This window comes from Vanessa cardui, chromosome 10 (genome assembly GCF_905220365.1).
Source record: "Vanessa cardui chromosome 10, ilVanCard2.1, whole genome shotgun sequence".
NCBI lineage: Eukaryota > Metazoa > Arthropoda > Insecta > Lepidoptera > Nymphalidae > Vanessa > Vanessa cardui.
Genome location: NC_061132.1, coordinates 13,686,355 through 13,708,354, shown reverse-complemented (window position 1 = coordinate 13,708,354; position 22,000 = coordinate 13,686,355). Strand labels below are relative to the sequence as shown.

At 38.5% G+C, this 22,000-nt stretch overlaps 5 protein-coding genes across 8 annotated transcripts in view; 4 read left to right on the top strand and 1 right to left on the bottom strand.

Annotated features, from left to right (window-relative positions):
* Nucleotides 1–2,948, top strand: part of LOC124532942 (clathrin heavy chain) — a 33,064-nt gene extending 30,116 nt beyond the window's left edge. For both annotated transcript variants that reach the window (XM_047108076.1, XM_047108074.1), the window contains exon 29: nt 758–2,948. In XM_047108076.1, the coding sequence (XP_046964032.1) occupies nt 758–858 (101 nt within the window). In that variant the 3' untranslated portion in view covers nt 859–2,948. The remainder of the gene's footprint in view (nt 1–757) is intronic.
* Nucleotides 2,949–7,931: 4,983 nt separating this feature from the next.
* Nucleotides 7,932–8,523, top strand: LOC124532864 (zinc finger protein 593 homolog). Its single transcript, XM_047107976.1, has 2 exons — nt 7,932–8,112; nt 8,188–8,523. The coding sequence occupies exons 1-2, from the start codon at nt 8,001–8,003 to the stop codon at nt 8,517–8,519; spliced, it is 444 nt and encodes a 147-aa protein (XP_046963932.1). The 5' UTR covers nt 7,932–8,000; the 3' UTR covers nt 8,520–8,523.
* LOC124532862 (serine--tRNA synthetase-like protein Slimp) lies at nt 8,509–9,948 on the top strand. Its single transcript, XM_047107971.1, has one exon. The coding sequence runs from the start codon at nt 8,509–8,511 to the stop codon at nt 9,853–9,855; it is 1,347 nt and encodes a 448-aa protein (XP_046963927.1). The 3' UTR covers nt 9,856–9,948.
* On the bottom strand, nt 9,946–12,064 carry LOC124532863 (transport and Golgi organization protein 2). Of its 3 annotated transcripts, XM_047107974.1 has the most exons (7): nt 11,936–12,063; nt 11,762–11,850; nt 10,955–11,068; nt 10,760–10,880; nt 10,400–10,621; nt 10,209–10,307; nt 9,946–10,117 (listed from the first exon to the last, which is right to left on the bottom strand). In XM_047107974.1, exons 2-7 carry the CDS (start codon nt 11,796–11,798, stop codon nt 9,994–9,996), a joined length of 717 nt encoding a protein of 238 aa, XP_046963930.1. In that variant the 5' UTR covers nt 11,799–11,850; nt 11,936–12,063; the 3' UTR covers nt 9,946–9,993. The 3 variants fall into 3 exon arrangements, with proteins under 3 accessions (XP_046963930.1, XP_046963929.1, XP_046963931.1); XM_047107973.1 differs by having other exon boundaries at nt 11,762–12,063; XM_047107975.1 differs by lacking the exon at nt 10,760–10,880 and having other exon boundaries at nt 10,951–11,068; nt 11,762–12,064.
* Nucleotides 12,065–12,561: 497 nt separating this feature from the next.
* LOC124532850 (gastrula zinc finger protein XlCGF53.1-like) lies at nt 12,562–21,999 on the top strand. Its single transcript, XM_047107954.1, has 11 exons — nt 12,562–12,740; nt 12,818–13,088; nt 13,426–13,588; nt 13,680–13,756; nt 13,884–14,014; nt 14,881–15,023; nt 15,185–16,119; nt 16,598–16,761; nt 18,678–18,787; nt 21,237–21,341; nt 21,935–21,999. Exons 1-11 carry the CDS (start codon nt 12,708–12,710, stop codon nt 21,978–21,980), a joined length of 2,178 nt encoding a protein of 725 aa, XP_046963910.1. The 5' UTR covers nt 12,562–12,707; the 3' UTR covers nt 21,981–21,999.
* Nucleotide 22,000: the final 1 nt, after the last annotated feature.

Here is a 22,000-nt window from a genome sequence, read left to right as displayed (position 1 = left end):
TGTAAGAAATGTTAGTTTTAAAAATATCGAGTTTTTATATATAATAGTTTAATAACTTGTTGGTAGGGCTTTGTGCAAGCCCGTCTGGGTAGGTACCACCCACGCATCAGTTATTCTGCCGCCAAATAACAGTACTCAGTATTATTGTGTTCCGGTTTGAAGGGTGAGTGTGTGTAACTACAGGCACAAGGGACGTAACATCTTAGTTTCCAAGGTTGGTGGCACATGGACGATGTAAGGGTTAGTTAATATTTCTTACAGCGTCATTGTCTAAGGATGATGGTTACCACTTACCTTCATGTGACCCATATGCTCGTCCGCCAATCTATACCATAAAATAATAACAATAATAAAGTTTTTAGTATAAAGTAGTTCGAGGCAATTTGGTTTACGCAAAATTTAGTTCCAAGTACACATGTGTCATAGTACCATGTGGCCCATTATATTGCGTGTTCCATCAGCTGAGCCTGACCGTCAGTAGTAAAACGTGTCCCTATGTATATATTTTGACGACCTCCATGGTCGAGTGGTGTGTACACCGGTTTTCATGGGTACGCCACTCTGAGGTCCCGGGTTCGATTCCCGGCCGAGTCGATGTAGATTACCATTAGTTTTCTATATTGTCTTGGGTCTGGGTGTTTGTGGTACCGTCGCGTCGTTACTTCCGATTTCCATAACACAAGTGCTTCAGCTACTTACATTGGGATCAGAGTAATGTATGTGATGTTGTCTCATATTTATTATTATATGTCCACAGGCCCGTCCATGCCGTACCCGGGCGTGCCGGCGCAGGCGTCCCCCTACGCGTACGCGGCGCAGGCGCCGTCACCCGCGCCCTATCACGGCTACGGCATGTAGGGCCCCGCCCCCGCCTGGGGAGCCTACGCGCGCCTCTAGCGCCCTCGCCCGCTGCGACACGCCGGCGTCACTCACGACCTTCGACGACCCTATGGCAACGTGGAATCATTTCATCGATTATAGAAAACGAGAATATACTTAACGTTATTACACTTTGAAATTCTGCGGAGCTACTTTCGTTTGAGAACACTGGCTCCCACCTGATTTGCTGGTGAAATGTTTAACCGACTCAGCTGTTACAATACTAGTTTTTGTAAGCTTGAAATGAAAAAAACGCGTAGTAAAATAATTGTTTTTTTTTTTTGTAGACATCCAGTATTAAATTGTTTGTGGTCGTCGGTATGTCGTTGATGATTTGGTTTTACGTAACAGGATTCTCTAAGCATTTTCGATTTTAACTCATTTTAATCAAAATGAGGCGGAACTTATGGAATAGTTTAGATTTTCTACAAAACGGGTTTACTTTCGTAAGCGGCATGGCCTAATTGAGTTTTTTTATCCTTCATAAGCATTCAAGTTATCGGAAATGCCCAGAGATCTGTGGTCGAGATGAAAGAACGACACATAAAACTGTGAAAAATATCGGTCTGTACAAAAACGGTATTAAAATTTATATATCTCTCAAACATAATGTATTTTTCGCAATAGAGAGTTACTTGACAATATTCACTCTTGTTCATAGGGATTCAATCACTTATTTTTAAATATAACCTTATCCGAAAATTTAATATGACGGCAACATACATACTCATACATTGATAGTGAGTTGATTGAATCTCTACATCAAATATATTAATATTCATTCTCTTCTATAATATCACTCATCAAAGTATCTCAGAAACATACAAAACTAGTATAAAATGCATCACACACATATTGAACGACCCCTGTTACTAAATGAAGCAAACTGCTTATGATAAATTTCAATGTCTATATAAAGAGTGCATATGTATTACGCAATGCAGAATATGTAGGAAAAAAATGTTTTTGCGACTGTTTTTCAAGCAGCTATAACCAAATTATAGATTTGTCTGAGCTTAGATGTGCCACTAGGTGCATAGATAAATAATAAATGTTTATGTACATAGTGGATATTTACACGACATCGTCGGAAACTTAACTGTTTATCTATTTAAATTAATGAAAATATAAATCGACATGAGAAAATTATTCGAAATTATTAAAGGAAAACGTTGGTTTCATATAGCTGTTATTCGATAGTTGACACTTTGTTTAAAACGTGATTTAATATTGTTAAACATTTATTCAATAGAAATGGCTTGATGAATTTCGGTAGTTATGTTATTAGGAGAGTAAATATTCGATTAAATATTAAGCTGTATTCAGATGTTCGTCACGCAAAAGCTAAATCAATATAATTTAATGTACAAAAATTGAAATGTTCGTCTCTAAATGATTATTGTTATGTGTATATAATGCTTTCAAAATAAATAATGTTTACATTCGGGCAGACACAGTAAAGGAAATAGAACATCATGTATAACTTGGAAAATATTACGGTAATAAGTGAACGATAGGTATGATTAGGTTTAGTTTAGAGAGATGTAGCGATACGATGTTATTTTTATTTTATTATTTTGGTATAATATGTTTGCGAGCGTGTGTGGGTTTGTATCTGTCACGCGTGTTGCTTGCGTCATAATCACACCTTGGTATGCCTTCACTAGATACTACTTAAGGTTATTAATTATAGTTAAAACCAGCGGCCGTCTTGAGCCATTGTTATTTTATGTCTATCATTAATATTTAATCGAGATTAAATATATAATATTATTTTTTAATGTTATCATCGACCACGCTGTTAAATAACTCCCCATGATGTTATGTTATATTGTAACGCTATGATCGCGAGTATCGTATAACCATTGATTATAAAATTTATCATCAGAATCATTCCCGTCATTAAATTAATAAAATTAATGTTTATTTTTCTTAATAGAGAAAATATTAACGATATAAGACAGATAGAAATTGTTTAATTAATACATTATTAGTATTGTATTTATTCGTGTATGATACGATTTCCCTGAATTGGATTATAGTAAGATTATATAATATGAATAAATTAACTAGTTTTTTATTGTAAGCGTATGCTTACATTTATTTCTGGTATCAAATCCCCAAAACATCCAGATATATTTACTTACTTATATATTGACCCAATATAAATTAAAATGTGCAACAAGTATATTCATTGCTATAAAGTTCTTATTTGGATATTAAAATCAATTGATTATAAAAAGTAACGAAATATTTATAAATATATTGTAATTTAATATAATCTTTCAGTCTTTCATGACTACAGCATATATAGTGAGGACCCCATCTTTTCCCGTGGGCGTCGTAGAAAGCGATTATGGAGACCTCAGCTGATCATCACACGTACTATGGGGGTAAACCAACATAGTTAAAGGATGGTGGGTGTAGATAGAACAGACTGCGCGATATGGCTTAGAGGGTACCCCATAGGCGACACACGAAGCGAGCTCGGAGAGTGGAGGTGGTGGTTCGGTGAAATGTAGGAACAATTATGAGATGTGGAGTCACGTGAATATATGGAATAAGAAACTAGTAGGTATATAAAAAATCTGAAAGTATTTATTTATTTATTGGGTTTGGTAGCGATTTTTACATTTGTTATTCTAACATAAATATACAATTAGGTTATATGCATACATAGATTATATAAAATAATTTAAAAGCAAACACTACATGCTAATGAGACTATTAATGACTATTACTTCCTACAACAACAAAAGTTAAAAAAAAGAACAAAGCAATACGAAAAATGAGCAGAAGAAAATGTTTATACACTAATTTATTGTGGATTCAATAACATATGAAATGGAAGGTTTAAGTTGGTACGTGGAGGGATAAGACTTAAAGAGTAATAAGAATAAGGATAGAGGAGAATGAAATGAAAACACATGACACACACAACACAAACACGCTGCGCGACACCCAAAATAGTTTGGGACAAAGACAGGAAAAATAAGTGGATCTATGAAACTAATCTCATTTTGTTTTTTATTATGATCCGAGCCAAAAAAGACGGACAAATGACGGCAGATCTAAAGGTCAAACCGCATGGGATTTGAATTAAGATATTATTATGGATGTAAGGAGGCGCAAACTACACCTTAGTGCCCCAAGCCAACTTCACCTGCCCGTGGTGCATCCTGCCGACCAGCAAACGAGGCTCTGGCGACCGACTGATGGCGGTATAACCATCAACATAATAGGCGTAGCTAAATACCACAGGCCAGTGACGGGCAGCGGCGTTACCGGTGCGAGAAGCTTCGCCCTGCGATCGCCAACCCACCTGCCCAGCGTGGCAATTATGAGCACAACCTCCACATGCAGCACACACGCAAGCCACGGTCCCCAGTTGCCGGCAGCCCCGCTATTCCTCGTCATGGTGGCGACGATGGTAACGGCGGGACGGGGGGTGCTAAGAATCACCGGGCTACGGGAGGCCACCACAACCGACTGACCCTTGCGACGTACAACGGACGCACGCTACGGCTTGACTCGCATCTAGCGCAACTTGAGGTAGAACTTGGGAAAATTAGGTGGCACATATTAGGGCTATGTGAAGTCCGTAGAGAGGGAGAGGACACCGTAACCCTCGAATCAGGCCACCTAATGTACTTCCGAGAGGGTGACCAACAATCCCAAGGTGGCGTTGGGTTTCTGGTAAATAAGTCCCTAGTTGACAACGTGGTGGAAATCTCCAGTGTATCGAACAGGGTAGCGTACCTCATTATAAAGCTCACCGAGAGGTACAGCCTCAAGGTGGTGCAAGCGTACGCACCGACCTCGACACACTCGGACGATGAAGTGGAAGAATTATTCGATGACATATCGAGGGCCCTCCACTTCACCACGAAAACCCACTACAACGTTATCATGGGGGACTTCAACGCTAAAGTGGGAGTACAGAACTGCAGCGAATCGGTAGTAGGACCCCATGGATTTGGAAGCAGGAATCATAGGGGGCAAATGCTTGTCAACTTCCTCGAACGGGAGGGGCTCTTCTTTATGAACTCCTTCTTCAAGAAGCAGCCGAAAAGGAAGTGGACGTGGCAAAGCCCCGACACTATGACAAAAAACGAGATCGACTTCATAATGACGGACAAGAGGCATATATTCAGAGACGTCTCAGTGATTAACAGGTTCAATACCGGTAGTGATCACCGACTCCTCCGAGGCTCTCTGAATGTCAATTTTAAGGCCGAGCGCGCCTGTCTGATGAAGTCCACGCTCCGACCAAAGCTGCTCCAAACCATTGCGGGATCTGAAACATTCCAGTCAATCCTGGAGAACCGATTCGCTGCCGTGGAAACCACAACTGACGTAAACCAGAACCTCGAAAATAATAAATAATAATAATAATAATAATAAAGATTTGAAAGAAAATGTAGTTCGAATTCTCAGGGAAGAAGGCACGAGATATTGTGACATGCAGCGTAAGGGCAGGAAGTCGAAACTTTCGAAAGAGACTTTGGGGCTCATGAAGAAACGACGTGAAAACCCACCTGTCACTTCGTCAGAGAAACGGCAATTAAACCAAGAGATCAGCAGGCGCGTACGACACGACCTCCAGTGCTCCAATACTCTTGCAATAGAAAGAGCTATTTAGCAGAATCGGGGGTCTAAGGTGTTCGGACAATCTCTTGGAAGGAGCCACCTGACGAAGTTGACCACAGCAAGTGGAGAAGTCGTTTCTTCTAAGCCGGCAGTACTTTCGGAAGTAGAGGACTTCTACGGCCGGTTATACGCATCGCATGCATTTCGACTTGATCACGAAAATGAGGATCCTAGAGCTACATTAACACGCCATTTCTCCGAAGACCTGCCTGAAGTCAGTATTGGCGAAATCGAGACTGCTCTTGGACAGCTTAAAAATGGAAAAGCCCCTGGAGAGGACGGCGTTACCACAGAGCTATTAAAAGCGGGAGGTAAACCGATACTTAGGGAACTTCAGACGCTTTTTAACTCTGTCCTCTTCGAAGGGAGAACTCCGGAGGCGTGGAGTAGGAGTGTGGTCGTCCTGTTCTTCAAAAAGGGAGACAAAACCCTGCTGAAGAACTATCGTCCCATATCCCTACTGAGCCACGTCTATAAGCTGTTTTCAAGAGTGATCACGATCCGTCTTGCGCGAAGATTCGACGAATTCCAACCCCCGGAGCAGGCCGGGTTTCGGACCGGATACGGCACCATAGACCACATCCATACAGTGCGGCAGATTATACAGAAGTCCAATGAGTATAATCGGCCCCTGTGTCTTGCATTCGTGGACTATGAGAAGGCCTTTGACTCGGTTGAAATCTGGGCTGTTCTGGAGTCCCTGCAGCGTTGCCAAGTTGATTGGCGATACATCCAAGTGATGAGATGTCTCTACGAAGCTGCCACCATGTCCGTCCGAGTACAGAATCAGCAAACAAACCCCATACCATTGCATCGAGGAGTGAGATAAAGGGACGTTATTTCCCCCAAATTGTTCACTAATGCAATGGAGGATATGTTCAAGACGCTGAACTGGAAAGGACGTGGCATTAACATCAATGGTGAATACATCTCTCACTTGAGATTCGCAGACGACATCGTCATCGTGGCAGAAACGCTGCAGGACCTACAACAAATGCTGAACGAGCTGGCTGATTCTTCTATGCGTATCAGCCTACGGATGAACTTGGATAAAACCAAGATCATGTTCAATGAACATAGAACATGTTCATTGAACATGATCTTGGTTTTATACGGAACCGACTACGATATACGGTACCGTCCTCGAAGTTGTTCAAAAATATGTCTACCTCGGGCAGACTCTGCGATTAGGTAGAAACAACCTTGAGAACGAGGTGAATAGAAGAATTCAGCTGGGTTGGGCAGCGTTTGGGAAGTTACGTCGAATCTTAACATCGTCGATCCCACAGTGCCTTTAGACGAAAGTCTTCAATCAGTGCGTCCTACCCGTCATGACATACGAAGCCGAAACGCGGACACTCACGACAAGGCTGGTCTACCGGCTTAAAGTCGCTCAGCGTGCTATGGAAAGGGCTATGCTCGGCGTTTCTTTGAGGGATCGCATCAGAAATGAGGTGATCCGTCAAAGAACCAAAGTCATCGACATAGCCCACCGGATTAGTAAGCTGAAGTGGCAGTGGGCTGGTCATATTTGTCGTAGAACCGACAACCGTTGGGGAAAACGTGTTCTAGAATGGAGACCGCGTCTCGGCAAACGTAGTGTAGGACGTCCTCAGGCACGGTGGAGTGACGATATACGCAAGGCGGCAGGCAGGAGCTGGATGCGAGTAGCCGGAGAAACACCACAGTGGCGTGCACTTGGAGAGGCCTATGTCCAGCAGTGGACAAAAATAGGCTGTTGATGATGATGATTATTATTAAATGTTTCTAAATCTTAAAGAAAATAGCCAAGAATTTGAATGATATTATAGTTAGTTATAGTTAGGTTTTTCTTTCTTTCTCTAATAACATAAGCAGATTTTGCCATAAATTAAAGGAACCCCTAGTTCTGCTCGATTGTTTAATTACTACCAAACACCGGACTACAACAACCAAGCTTCTACTACTAGGAGCTAGCTATAGCTTTACTTAATATGGTTCTGAAAATAACGATTCAAAAGTGCTTCTAAGGCCTATAATTAAAAAAATGATTTATTTTTGGCTAAATGCTGATGATATGGTTTCAAAAACATTAATATTTATTAATTAAGAAAAATTAGTAAGCACGTTTACAATTATTATACTTTTTATAGTAATCGAATAAAATAAAAACATTACGTTACCACTGTTAACATTTTACATTAAGTTAATTATATTCTTAACGATTGATACGTGATATTTTTTCCTTTCTTAATAAAAAAAACTATTTCCGATTGATCTTAATAATGCAATGCAGTAGAAGTTCTTTTAAACAAACATTAACTAACTAAGCTAGAAAGACACGTATCCAGGGTCGTATTCCATATAAAAAAGATAATGTCTCAATGCACTGCCAACACTTAGAAATTAGCTTGGCTCATGTCAATTGTCATTTTATCAACACTGTCAACAAGACTGAATAAACGTCTGAAAATTGATGTAAATATAATATTATGCCATACAAGCGTAAAAAGTATCATGTGGGTGATACTCATCTGAAAAAACGTTGGAGAGTAAGGAACAGGAAGAAGGACCTCGATCAAATTGATGTGGATCTACAAGATGGTGTGTATAATTTTGAAATCGTCACATGGTTATCTTTTGTAGGTTATTTCTGATTCATTTTTTGTTTTTGTACAGATAATGCTGAAAAGTTACTCAATCAAGAAGTAGATCTCGATCGTCCGGGTGCCGCTCAACATTATTGCCTTCATTGCGCGCGTTACTTCATAGATAATCATGCTCTTTTGGAACATTTCAAAACAAAAGTTCATAAACGAAGATTAAAAGCGTTAGAACTCGAACCATACAGCATAGAGGACTCTGAACGAGCTGCTGGACACGGAAATTTTAAACTTCCGAGTAAACGAAAAATTGTTACTCAAAACACGGAAAACACAGATATTACAGAACAAGAGGTCGAAGAAGAAAGTCCTAGTAAAAAGAAAAAAGTTGAAGAAAATGCTACATAAACTATATACTAAAGTTCTAAATACAAAAATATGTGATTATAAGATAATATCAAAGAGATGTTCTGCACTGTTTATTAATGGTCCGAAAGCAACTGATAGTTTTGTTTACCTTACACCTTACATTGATTATAAAGAGCGTATAAAAGAAAACGATTTAGTCAAAGCTGAAATAGAAAAACGAAAAATACAATTTGATTTATTAAAACTTGAGAATCTGTGGTCTGTGTATGAGGAGTTGAAAACAAGAAAATTGGAATATGACAGTAGAAAGCAAGAAGTATCCAAAGAATTAGAACAACTTCTGAAAAGTAAACAGGAGGGTGACAATGTTGAGAAATTAAAAATACAAGTGCATTTGTTAAAGGAAAATATAAGAAAATTAAAAGAACCTCTTTGGTCAGCAGAGGAGGCAGCTATAATAGAAGCATTGAAACTGCCTAATAAACTACACAACTTGACACCTGATGTAGATAAAATAATATATGAACATGGTTCAAAACCTAACAATGACAAAGATCATCTTAAAATTGGTAAAGAAAAAAATTTGATACATTTTATAAAAAATGAAAACTATTATCTTAAAGGTGATGCAGCGTTATTCGAATTGGGAGCTAAATTTTACTTCAGCAAAATTTTGAAAGAAAACAATTACACTCAATTCTCAAATCCAGACTTTTCTAAAAGTTTAATTATAGAAGGCTGCGGAGAAGATCATACAAATTCAGATTCTACTTTCATATTACACCATAATGAGGATAATAAAGTCAATATTGATAGCCGTTTACACTTGACCGGAGGTGGTTCACTATATTCCTTCTTTGCATACCATGCAAAAAATGTCTTGTATGCTAAAGTATTACCATTGACATATTTCAGTATGGGTCGACAGTATATACCATCTCCTACCGAAGAGGATAACTTACATCATGTAAGCCAAAGCTCCGTTGTTCAAATATTCAATGCTACAAGGAATGAAACAGAACTTGATGGAACACTAAATAATATAATTGATTTAATAAAAAAACTATACACTCCACTTGGCTACCACTATAGATTAAGTTATGTTGCTGCAAATCAATTGAAAACATGGGAATCATTAAGATTAACGATAGAAATGTATTCCAGCTCTCAGAAAAATTATATGGAAGTCGGAAACATTTCCCTTAGCGGAGATTTTATAAGCAAGAGACTTATGTTCACATACACTGAAGAGAAACAAAGCAAGTTCCCCCATATCTTATCCGGTACAATATTAAATGTACCAAAACTCCTAGCTTGTGCGTTGGAGCAAGATGGTGAATTCATTCTACCCAAACAGTTTGCCATCGAACATTAGTACAGTGAAATATTGCTCTTAAATGAAACATCTTTGTTAATTATAAATGTTTATTCATTAAATGATTTGTAAATAATAAAGATTAAGAAATAATCAACAGTTTTTATAATTCAACTATTTCAACAACATTAATAATTATTAAATAATGAATTGAAACTCATTTCTCTCCCATTCAGGCTTTTCTATATTAATGGGAGATTTCAAACTTAGTTCAATTAAATCAACTTCTCCTGACTTTGTCACTAGAACTATAGTATGAGCCCTGAAAAAAAGAAACAATTAAAAAAGGCTCGTCATTTCTACCTTTTTTTATGAATTTGTTATAATATTTTAGCTAATGTACTTAAAATTACCTTGTTCCATATCTGGCTTTTGGGATATTAACAAAGATCGAACTAAGTGCTTTATACATATTTGGTTGTCTTTCTTCTAACTGAGGATCTGGCAAATTGCTGAAAAAAATATATAATCATAATTTTTGGAGGGAAACAATAAAGTTGATGTATTATTATTTGAAATAAGTGTCTATTTTTTAAAGACTAACCTTTCTTGGTTTTTTAATAGACTAATTAGTTCATTCAATAATTCAGGTTTTGTGTTAATTTTATTTAGTTTAGTACATATATTTTTTAACAAGTTTTTGCCATTTTGCACCTTCTTCAAAGGTTTATCAGGGAGACTATTGCCAAACCCTAAGTATGTATCAGACCAGGTACTAATTTCATTAGTAGCATTGGTATAGGTATTTACTTCTGGTAAAGAATTTCTGTAACAAATAAAAAAATAGCTATATATTTTTATTCAACTATTAGTTATATAATATGCGTCATAAACCAACTACTTATTCTTTTATATTATTCAAATTATTATATAAACAAAATTATAAGAGTAACTTCAAACATACCCTAACTCAACAGACACAAAAATAAATTCATTACAGTTGTTGGCATAATTTTTAATTGATTCAATATAATCTAATAGCTTGAGATTAGATTTTACATAATCAGCTACTACAGTGCCTCTACCTGAGAAACAAAAATTATAAATAAAATAATCTATAATATAATAATTGAACACGGCATCATAACTATATACCTACTTTTTGCATTTTCTTTTTTCACTCCAGGCAGATTTAAAAGCAAACCAATTTTCTTATATTTTGAGCTAACAGCAAGCCATGTTCCTTTCTCACAACCAGCTTCTAAATCTCTGCCTATAGAAAAGGAAGGCACTATAGTTATTTTACTATGATAACTATTATGCATACAAATCATTATAAATTCCTATCAATTTATTAATATTTTCAGTTCTGCATATAATGTTATACTTCTAAAACATTTTAGAAAGACTTGGAATATATTTTTTAATTAATTTACGTTATTGACTATACAATTTGTGTTTTACTTTAAACAAATTATATAACAAAACCCTATTGGATTTACCTGTACATCACTGTTTGTTATCACACTTATAGACTTAAATACAATAATAACAAGATAAAAAAAAAAAAACAAACAAAATGCAGGTACATAGCAAACTTTGTGACTTTTCTTCAATTGGCAAAGAATAACATAACTTAGCATAATATATTACATGAATTTTATTAATTTATTTATTTTATTATTGTTTGCAAAATATACATCGATTTTTTTATATTTAATTCCAGATTTAAATTATAAGGCTGAGTGTTATTTTACTTTGCATGGTAAGAGGTAAGGGGAATCCCTCACGAAAAGGGGATGATACAAAAAAAAACGAATCCTGCGTTCAATTGGAAATTGAATATAAAGCCAAGAAAGGTAATTGAACAAAAAAAGGTTTAGTTATTATTATATAATTACGTAATAAGATGCGCATCACTGTTTTAGATCGATTAAGTATTTTTTTAAAAAATATATATATATACCTCCATACACACACGGCTCTTCGCTCCAGGGAGCCATACATTGCGCGGGCCGATCATAAAACTCATCTCTATTTGATATAAGGATGAGGCTAAAATCGCTTTCAATATCATTGGCTCCGTTATAAATAAACAAAATGCACATTTCAAAAATTTGAATGGTACCTACTGACTTACTGAGGTTTAATATTTTGACACGACTGTTTGATTTGATTTGATTCTCAAACTTTGAGCTTGACTTTGAAAGATAATGTAATAAAAATAAATTATAAATTGAAGAAATATATTGCTTATAACATGTTTAATTGCTTGTTATTTAAAGATTCCCACTATCTTATCATTTGGTGTTATCAAAATTAAATATCAAGTAATCATTTAAATACAGGCTGTGCTGGATAATTTGTTTATATGCTGTATAAACAAATTTGTTTTACTTTTTGTAAACAGGTAGCTAATTTTAAAGGCTAAGTTATTTTATTATATTATATTATATTTAATTCATTTTATTTTAAAGATAATAAGATAAACTGATTTATTTAACTGTGAAGATAATCCCTCTCTCTCTCTCGTGTATGTTATTTGTATTACGATTTTTTTTTAAATAAATAAAAATATATAGCCAAACCAACATTATTTTTTACACCATTATAGTAATATAAATTTAATTTTATCAATATTCTTTTTCCACAGCCAAATTATTGGGACTTATTGTTGCAACGTAATTAACATGATAGTATTTTTTCATTAAAATTTAAAAATATATGGAGGCAACACTTTGTCATCTGATAGTTGTCATATATAATATAAATTTATTATGTATTGTGAAATGTCAAAGAGCTTTTGTATGTTGTGTTGAAAAGATTAGAAATATGTTATTTATTATTAATGAAAACTTTAATCAAAGTTATTGAAGTTTATGATTTCCTAAAAGAACTTTAAATAATATAAAATGGAGTCCAACATGTCATTCTTTAGTCTACCAGTAGGTTTAAGCACTTTATATCTTTAGTCAATCGATATATGGGTTAAACTTATGTATTATAATTTTGTGCTTTACAGTTCGTTGATTCAGAGACATCGGATTTAGTGTTCAATAAGAAAGTGCCGGAATGCGATTACGACTTCCAAAACGAGCTCCCTTCGCAAAGTGCTCTTTTGGCAGCGGACGATGTCCTTGCGCAATTTTTATCCTCTGATGGTCCTTTAGAGGAGCCCGATTTAAATGGGCCTACGACCTTACACTGTGAAATATGTCAGAAGAGATTTGATAATGCAAAAAAGTATTATGGACATTTAAGAGTACATTCCAAGGACAATCTGTGGATTTGTGGTACAGGGCTTTATGATTAAAATACTATTAAATTACCAATATTCAATTAATTCCAACCCACTACTCATTATCACTAACAATATATAACCTTTCTGTATAGACTTACATTTAAATTTATAAACCTAAACTTTTTAATTTCTTAAATCTATTTAGTCTGGAGGACCTCCTCTATGTTAAATTATTATCCAGGATTATGCATAAACCACTCACTGTTACTGATGAGTATGAGTTTCAATGAGTGTGATCCAACAAAGGCAACAAATAATACAAGTTTATTCTAGTTAAGTTTATTTTATAAAAACTTCATAATTTAATAACTACTGTTTAAATTTTATAGAAAAGTGTCCAAATCAAAAATTTGCCACAAAACAGCATCTTATGAAGCACAGCCTGACACATAAGCCTCTCGCACGTGTCTGGAAGTGCCCGCAGTGTTCCATGTCCTTTGAAGCTCTCTGGCGCTTACAACAACATCTGTTTGCCAAACATTTAGACTACAGGTATATATTCTATTCATTTATAAAAAAAATACTTTAACATCAAATTGTTAATATTTATTTTTTAATAATAACTATATTTCATTATTTACAGACCACACAAATGTGACCAGTGTGAGAAATCATTCCAAAAACCCTCCGATTTAAAGAAACATAAAGACTTACATAATGGTAAGAATTGTCGAGTGACAACTTCTGGTAGTTTTATTTTTGTTTTTTTTTTTAATTGCTAAAAGAAGTTTGTATATCAAATTAATATTCATATTGTCTAATGATGAATTTTTATTGTATATTACAGATATTAGACCGCATGCTTGTCCGTGCTGTGATAAGAAATTTAATCATAAATCAAATCTAAATCGACACATGCTATTGCACAGCAAGGACAAACCCTTCAGTTGTTCCGGCTGCCACAATCGGTTCACACAGGTATTTTTTTATATTTCTATAATGTTCTATTTTATGGTATTATGTTTAATAATGATTAGTGGAGAAGTAAACTATTTTAAAGTTTTATGAGTTAATATGTAGTAAGATTGACTGTCGTGTTATTTCAATCTAGTCTAATTCGAATGGCTCTAGACTGGCTTTAGGGTTCAAATTCTAGGGCTTTGCCAGTAAAAGGATTTTTTTTCTGGGCAGAGTGTCACCTCATGTTAAGTGCATAGACATTTTTGCCGTCTATAATCATTGACATTTAGCTAATTCTATTCGGTGGCAGAATATCTGATTACTAAGTGGTACTTAACTGGAGGGGCTTGCACAAAGCTGTACTATTAACTCAAAGTTTTTCTATGAACTTCTTAATAGCAGCCTGATATTTTCCTAAAATTGCTAGTCAGTATACCTATGCCAGTTTTTGGTCTGGTTATTTTGATTTTCCATCCCATCTAACTGTGTGTGACTAGGGAGTGTATCTGTCTGTTTGTATTTGCTTGTGTACTATAAGATAACGATTATGGCAAGATTCTATATACACGACAATAAATTTTATGATGAGTTCATAATATTTATTAATTCTACTTCTGTATAGAAAAACAAATAACATAAAAATTATTAACATTAAGTCCTTAAAAATATGCAAAAAAATATGAATTAAAAATATTTACTGTATAAATCTGGACCGTATGGAATGGTGGCAAGAATGCTAGCATTTCTGTTGAATCGCAATTCTGATCCTCTGGTCAAAAATTGAACCAGCCTGCTGTCACTTGTGGAGGCAATGAGGCTATTCCAAGGGTGAAGTGTTTCAACAGTAAAATAAAATATTAATAATAATTTGGTTCATGTTCCAGATAGCTTCGTTAAAGCGTCATCAAAAAAACTGTGTCTACTACAGCAATGAAAATGTTAACAATGAAAATACAAGGAAGAATTATTGCAGAATATGTGGAGCGACGTTTCAATATAAAAATACTTTATTGGATCACTGTGTGAGGTAAATAAATACATAAAAAAAAAATGTTAGATTTGTTTTTCCACTTGTGCCCCACGGTGCACTTGTATTCTGCCAACTAGCAGGAACCTCTACACTGTGAGATTATTACGTGTTAATTGAGTATTATTCAGTAATACTTAATTTTAATATTATTCTTACAGGCAACACACAAATCCAAGACAAGAGACGGAGAGAGATGAAAAACCGAGCCTAGTGAATATAGATACAAATAGAACAGAGGACAACATTGTCGACGATATCTTGTCAGCGGAAGATGACTACATGACGATGAATCAACAAGAAGTACACAATTACAACAACCATCAGAGCCTCTCCGATGTAAACACATATGACAATCTCATGCAGATAGAGTTTCTTAAGGAAATGAATCAATTGCACATACTGGACGACGAACTCCTGTACAACGATCTAGATTTCGACAGCTTTCATAACAACCACACATTCAACGTCAACGATATAGATTATGTTAACGACAAAAACGGTGAAATACTATTCGATTTCACAGACGGAGGCAAAAGCGTGGATCAAGATATAATGAACGCGCTATACCACGTTAAAGCTGAATATTTACCGGATGAACTCCTAAACGTGAACGATGTGGATACAAAGCCGGCTGAGGTCAAGAACCCGCCTGTGGCTGTCGACGAATGCGCGACCATATTCGAAAGCGACGTCGACTTAGAAGCGAGTACCAATTTAGCTGCGAATTTGAATCAGCTGATCGGCGAAAACAGTGTTCAGTATATATCCACCGAAGACGATGATATGTTTATAATAAGTTTAAATAGTGAAATCGATGCAGTACAGTTAACAGATATGTTGAATATAGGTATAGATGTCGTTAGTAAAAATGAAGAGAAAGTTGAGACTGAACCAGTAGCGCCATCTACTGATAAAACCTACGATAATAACACACAACCCATAATTATTAAGATCGAGGAACCCACCGAGTTAGATAAGATAAACGATAAGGAAAATAATAGAGCGAAACCAAAGACAAAGAAGCAGGTTATATATGTTTGCTCGACCTGCAATAAAATTTTTAAGAAGAAAGATAACTACAAATCTCACATAGGTAATGCGATGATAATTTATCTTTTATATAATCACTTTGTTTTAATAGCCGATCGAGGAAAGTTAAATTTACTCTAAATCTATTGCTATTTGACTGGTTTTTAAAATTCATTTTATATTATTTAGTAGAGGTTAAAGAACCCCCAGCAAAAGTTGTTTTTATTATTTATAAGACATATTTGCCGAAAAATATCAAATTACATCATATAAATACAAATTCCATATTTGAATAGCGCGCGAAAAAGCTAATTGGACAATATGGCGCTGCATGGGTTCGGTGACGTTTCTTGCTTGTATTGTAATCTGTGGCACACGTACTCCACATACAGTAGGGAAACGAGGTTTCGAGGAGGACCAATCGTTGACAAACGTTTAAAAATGCATTTTTATTTGTGGATTTTCTAAGATTTGGTAAGGTTTAAAAGACGAAACCAACGAGATGCCGCCTAATATATATAACCCCCCCCTATTGTCGGCAGCGACGCACGAGGCGCAGCTGCGGCGCCACGCGTGCGCGCAGTGCGGCGCGCGCTTCAGCTACCGTTCGACGCTCAACAAGCACCGCCGCCGCGCGCACGAGCCCCGCGCCGCGCCGCGCCACGCCTGCGCCCGCTGCCCGCGCGCCTACGCCGCCGCCTGGATGGTGAGCCCCCCCCCGCACTCTGTACACGCGCCACGCCGCCGCCTGGATGGTGAGCCCCCCGCACTCTGTACACGCGCCACGCCGCCGCCTGGATGGTGAGCCCCCCCCGCACTCTGTACACGCGCCACGCCGCCGCCTGGATGGTGAGCCCCCCCCCGCACTCTGTACACGCGCCACGCCGCCGCCTGGATGGTGAGCCCCCCCCCGCACTCTGTACACGCGCCACGCCGCCGCCTGGATGGTGAGCCCCCCCCCGCACTCTGTACACGCGCCACGCCGCCGCCTGGATGGTGAGCCCCCCCCCGCACTCTGTACACGCGCCCCGCCGCCGCCTGGATGGGGCGCCCCCCCCCGCACTCTGTACACGCGCCACGCCGCCGCCTGGATGGTGAGCCCCCCGCACTCTGTACACGCGCCACGCCGCCGCCTGGATGGTGAGCCCCCCCCCGCACTCTGTACACGCGCCACGCCGCCGCCTGGATGGTGAGCCCCCCCCCGCACTCTGTACACGCGCCACGCTGCCGCCTGGATGGTGAGCCCCCCCCCGCACTCTGTACACGCGCCACGCCGCCGCCTGGATGGTGAGCCCCCCCCCGCACTCTGTACACGCGCCACGCCGCCGCCTGGATGGTGAGCCCCCCCCCCGCACTCTGTACACGCGCCACGCCGCCGCCTGGATGGTGAGCCCCCCCCGCACTCTGTACACGCGCCACGCCGCCGCCTGGATGGTGAGCCCCCCCCCCCGCACTCTGTACACGCGCCACGCCGCCGCCTGGATGGTGAGCCCCCCCCCCCGCACTCTGTACACGCGCCACGCCGCCGCCTGGATGGTGAGCCTCCCCCCCCCGCACTCTGTACACGCGCCACGCCGCCGCCTGGATGGTGAGCCCCCCCCCGCACTCTGTACACGCGCCCCGCCGCCGCCTGGATGGTGAGCCCCCCCCCGCACTCTGTACACGCGCCACGCCGCCGCCTGGGTGGTGGGCCCCCCCCCGCACTCTGTACACGCGCCACGCCGCCGCCTGGATGGTGAGCCCCCCCCCCGCACTCTGTACACGCGCCACGCCGCCGCCTGGATGGTGAGCCCCCCCCCCCGCACTCTGTACACGCGCCACGCCGCCGCCTGGATGGTGAGCCTCCCCCCCCCCGCACTCTGTACACGCGCCACGCCGCCGCCTGGATGGTGAGCCTCCCCCCCCCCCCCCGCACTCTGTACACGCGCCACGCCGCCGCCTGGATGGTGAGCCCCCCGCACTCTGTACACGCGCCACGCCGCCGCCTGGATGGTGAGCCCCCCGCACTCTGTACACGCGCCACGCCGCCGCCTGGATGGTGAGCCCCCCGCACTCTGTACACGCGCCACGCCGCCGCCTGGATGGTGAGCCCCCCCCCCCGCACTCTGTACACGCGCCACGCCGCCGCCTGGATGGTGAGCCCCCCCCCCGCACTCTGTACACGCGCCACGCCGCCGCCTGGATGGTGAGCCCCCCCCCCGCACTCTGTACACGCGCCACGCCGCCGCCTGGATGGTGAGCCCCCCGCACTCTGTACACGCGCCACGCCTGCGCCCGCTGCCCGCACTCGTCGAGTTTACACTAGTAGCGATAACAGAACACTTTGGGTGTACGGTTTTCAAAATAAATACCATAGATGTCCTTGTATTACTCTTTGGTATTTTTGTATTCATTTCCTTAGGATTGCCTCGCACAGTGATGTAATCGACTGTTGATTTGTGAGATATCTCGTAATAGACACTGATGGCACATTTTGCATTCACGAAGGCTCTTCCGTTGTTGTAAATATTTTTTTAAATTTCATACCGAAATATGCATCTCTAGTGATGATATATTTTATATGTAAAGTTGTGAAGAGAGCTCGTAAATAAGTCGAGTTCAATGGAGCGTTCCGTTTCGCAGCTCAAGAACCACGTCGAGCGCGACCACGAGCGCCTGACGCCGTACGCGTGCGACGCGAGCGGCTGCGACCGGAAGTTCTACAAGAAGTGCGACCTGGTCGTCCATAAAAGGTATTCCCTTGGATTGACACCGTTTCACTGGGTAGAAAGGACATTGTGACTGCTCTACGCCTAAGATCTGGACACATTCCATTAAATAAATTTCGCCATATGATGGGAAAATCTCCCAACCCTTATTGTTCCGTTTGTGGGATATTGGAAGACGTCTAACCATATTTTAATGGAATGAACACACACACATGAACGTTGGCGAGTGTAATAGCATTTTATCAGTTCCTGAGTCAAACTCTGCAAAACAATTGTGTAACGGCCGTTTTCAATAATCTATCTATCCCTTGTTTCAGTAACTAACGATAACCAAATCTATCATTCTGCCTTTACTTTGTTTTCAATTACCTATCGACGGTAAGCATTTCATATCGATACTAGCTATCTGTCATCGGGAGGACAGATAGTTTTCTACCTGTGTTTCTATATACGTTTGACGTTACTCTCGGATAGACGAAGCTATCTCTAATAACGTCAATCGCTTATCCGTCAAATTCGGGCGATCGACTTGAACTTTTGAAATATTATTGCTCTAATTTTTATTAATGATGGAAAGTGTAGCAGTGATGATAGTGATATAGAATTATTACAAATTATAAATGATTGTTATACAGACAGTGACAGTGTTTCCGATATTGTGCGATCACAAAAGAAGTATAAGCCACGAATAAATTACACGAATAAGCTAAATGATTACGAATTTGCATATCAATTCATATTGCAAAGGTGCTGTAAATGAATTAAATAATTTAATTCAACCCTATTTGAAGACTACATCTAAAAGGTTAATTTTGTCATTCTAATTTTCTTACATTACCTACATAAGGTACCTAAAATAAGAATTCACTCATGTTTTAACTTTTTTCAGAAACCATGGTATATTTATCTTGCATTAGATACTTTTAGCGCTACGATTTAATGCATTGGGCACTATGCTGGTATCTGTTGACTCAAAGTTCAAAATTTGCAAGCGGTTATTATAGCTGCTGTGCTACATAATATTGCGACGAAAATGAATTTACAATAATTAGAACCAGAAATACCAATTGCAATTATACCAGAAGAAAATAATTTTGTTATAGATAACCAGAATTTTTTTATTCACGGCAATCACTAATAAATGATTACTTCAACAACACATAATTATACGTATAAATATTGAATTTGTCAGCGTTTTATTTGTTTTTAAATGTATAGGTATTTTACACTTAACAATTAAAAATCCTTCTTTTAAATGAAAAAAACTATTTATTTATTTATTTCATTTTTTAATTTTAAATTTTCTAACTTTGCATTCTCTAATTCTAGCTGAAGTTTAGCAATAATGATTTATTTTTCCTGTAGCTCTAATTCAACTTTTTTTCTTTTTCAATGTTTCGTCTCTGGTCATAGGTGCTGCCTTTGTTGACTGAAGAAGTTGGTATATCAATGATGAGAGGAGATGAACGCATTGTAACTGTTAAACATAAATATATCTCGTAGATATTTACATGAGCCATTTTGTCAAAATTGAAAGTTGAAACTGTCAAGATGTTTCGTTTTGTTATTGACTTTGGATGGCTAGCATTACCGTGACTTTGTTAAAAAGAATGCAAAATCACACAAAACAAATACTTATTTATATATTGATATTTAATTTATATTAAAATTAATTTATTACTCAATTTTATAATAGTAAACAAATAAAAAAGAAATAAATGAAAAACTAATTTTGAAAGTGACATCGTTTCGTGGTTATCGTTAAACGAAACGTTCGAAGAAGCTAAGATAGGTGAGAGGGAAAAGTAATCTATCGTTGGTCGAAGACAGATGGCACTTATCCTTGATTGTGAAACGCATATTAACGATAGATAAATTCTAACTGACAATCGAGGATAGCGATCTATCTGTAATCCTCGATAGGTTATTGAAAACGGGCGTAAGATAGTTTACCGAGCTTTGATAGAACGACCATAAACTTATTACTAAGAAATGTATATACACCGTTTGTGCACTAACAGAGCGACAAAGCTCTTATAATAAAGAAAAAAAAAGGTATTCACTCGAACTATACAAGTGCACGTTTATCAAAAACATATTGATTAATTTGATTTGATTTTGATGACATCGTCCATATAAATGACTGACTCATTAGATCTACCACAAGTGTTTTTTCAATATGATTTTAAGAAAATTGGCATTCAATCTTCTCTATTAAGGAGAGGAAGATATCTGTTTCAGATGTTCTAACCTTCAAACGATATTCTTTTAATGTTGTCTTAAATTTTCTCGATTATTATACATTGAAATAAAACTAGTTTTTTACGGATTTGACCCGTGACCACGAACGCTGTAAAGTGCTCGAAACGTCGGGATGTTAAAAATAATTAATATACGCGATTCAAATCCGTAAAAAACTAGTTTTTATTTCAACGATATTCTTTTGTTGTATGTTTATTATATTCTCCGGCAGATACCACACGGGCGAAAGACCGTACTCGTGCCAGAAGTGCGAACAGGCCTTCCCGCACATATCGCATCTCAAACGACACGAACGCTACGTCGATTGCAAGCAAAGGTACACAATTAATTAATATTATATATATATGACTCGTGACATAGTGAGTGACACATCGTGAGTGTCGGGCTTTCGATCTTTATCCATCCTCTGATTTATTCCAATATGAGGCGGTCCGATCGCTCCGACGGCTCGACCAAGCCTGTCGATACCGACGGGCGCTTGGTCTTTTATGACAAAAATAGGTGGGAAGACTTATTCACTCAACATAACACTAAAATATTTTAGACTAATTTAACATTTCAAAATTCACTAAAAATTATTAATTTAACAATCAAACAGTTTTAAATTATTATTATTATTAAAACAATCATTTCTGGACACGTGTTATTCTTAAATTCGTGGTTTCGAGCCGACATATGTATGTCACCGTAAGGTTACAAAATTCGTTAGATTACAATCTGACGAGTAAATTGTACTTACTTACGGTGACATGTGCAGGGTTATTGGTAATTCGACGTATGTCTGTTAGGAGGTGATGGGGTGACTATTTGCAATAATTTTAAGCCCCATATGCATAATCTAAAAGTGAATTAATATTGCATTACGTTATTTTGTATTGCCATTTTATGAAACCGCTTTCTTTGTTTCAGGCCTCGACGACAAGAGCCGCAGAATATTATCAATACAATTATGTAATTAATAAAGTGAATACAAAC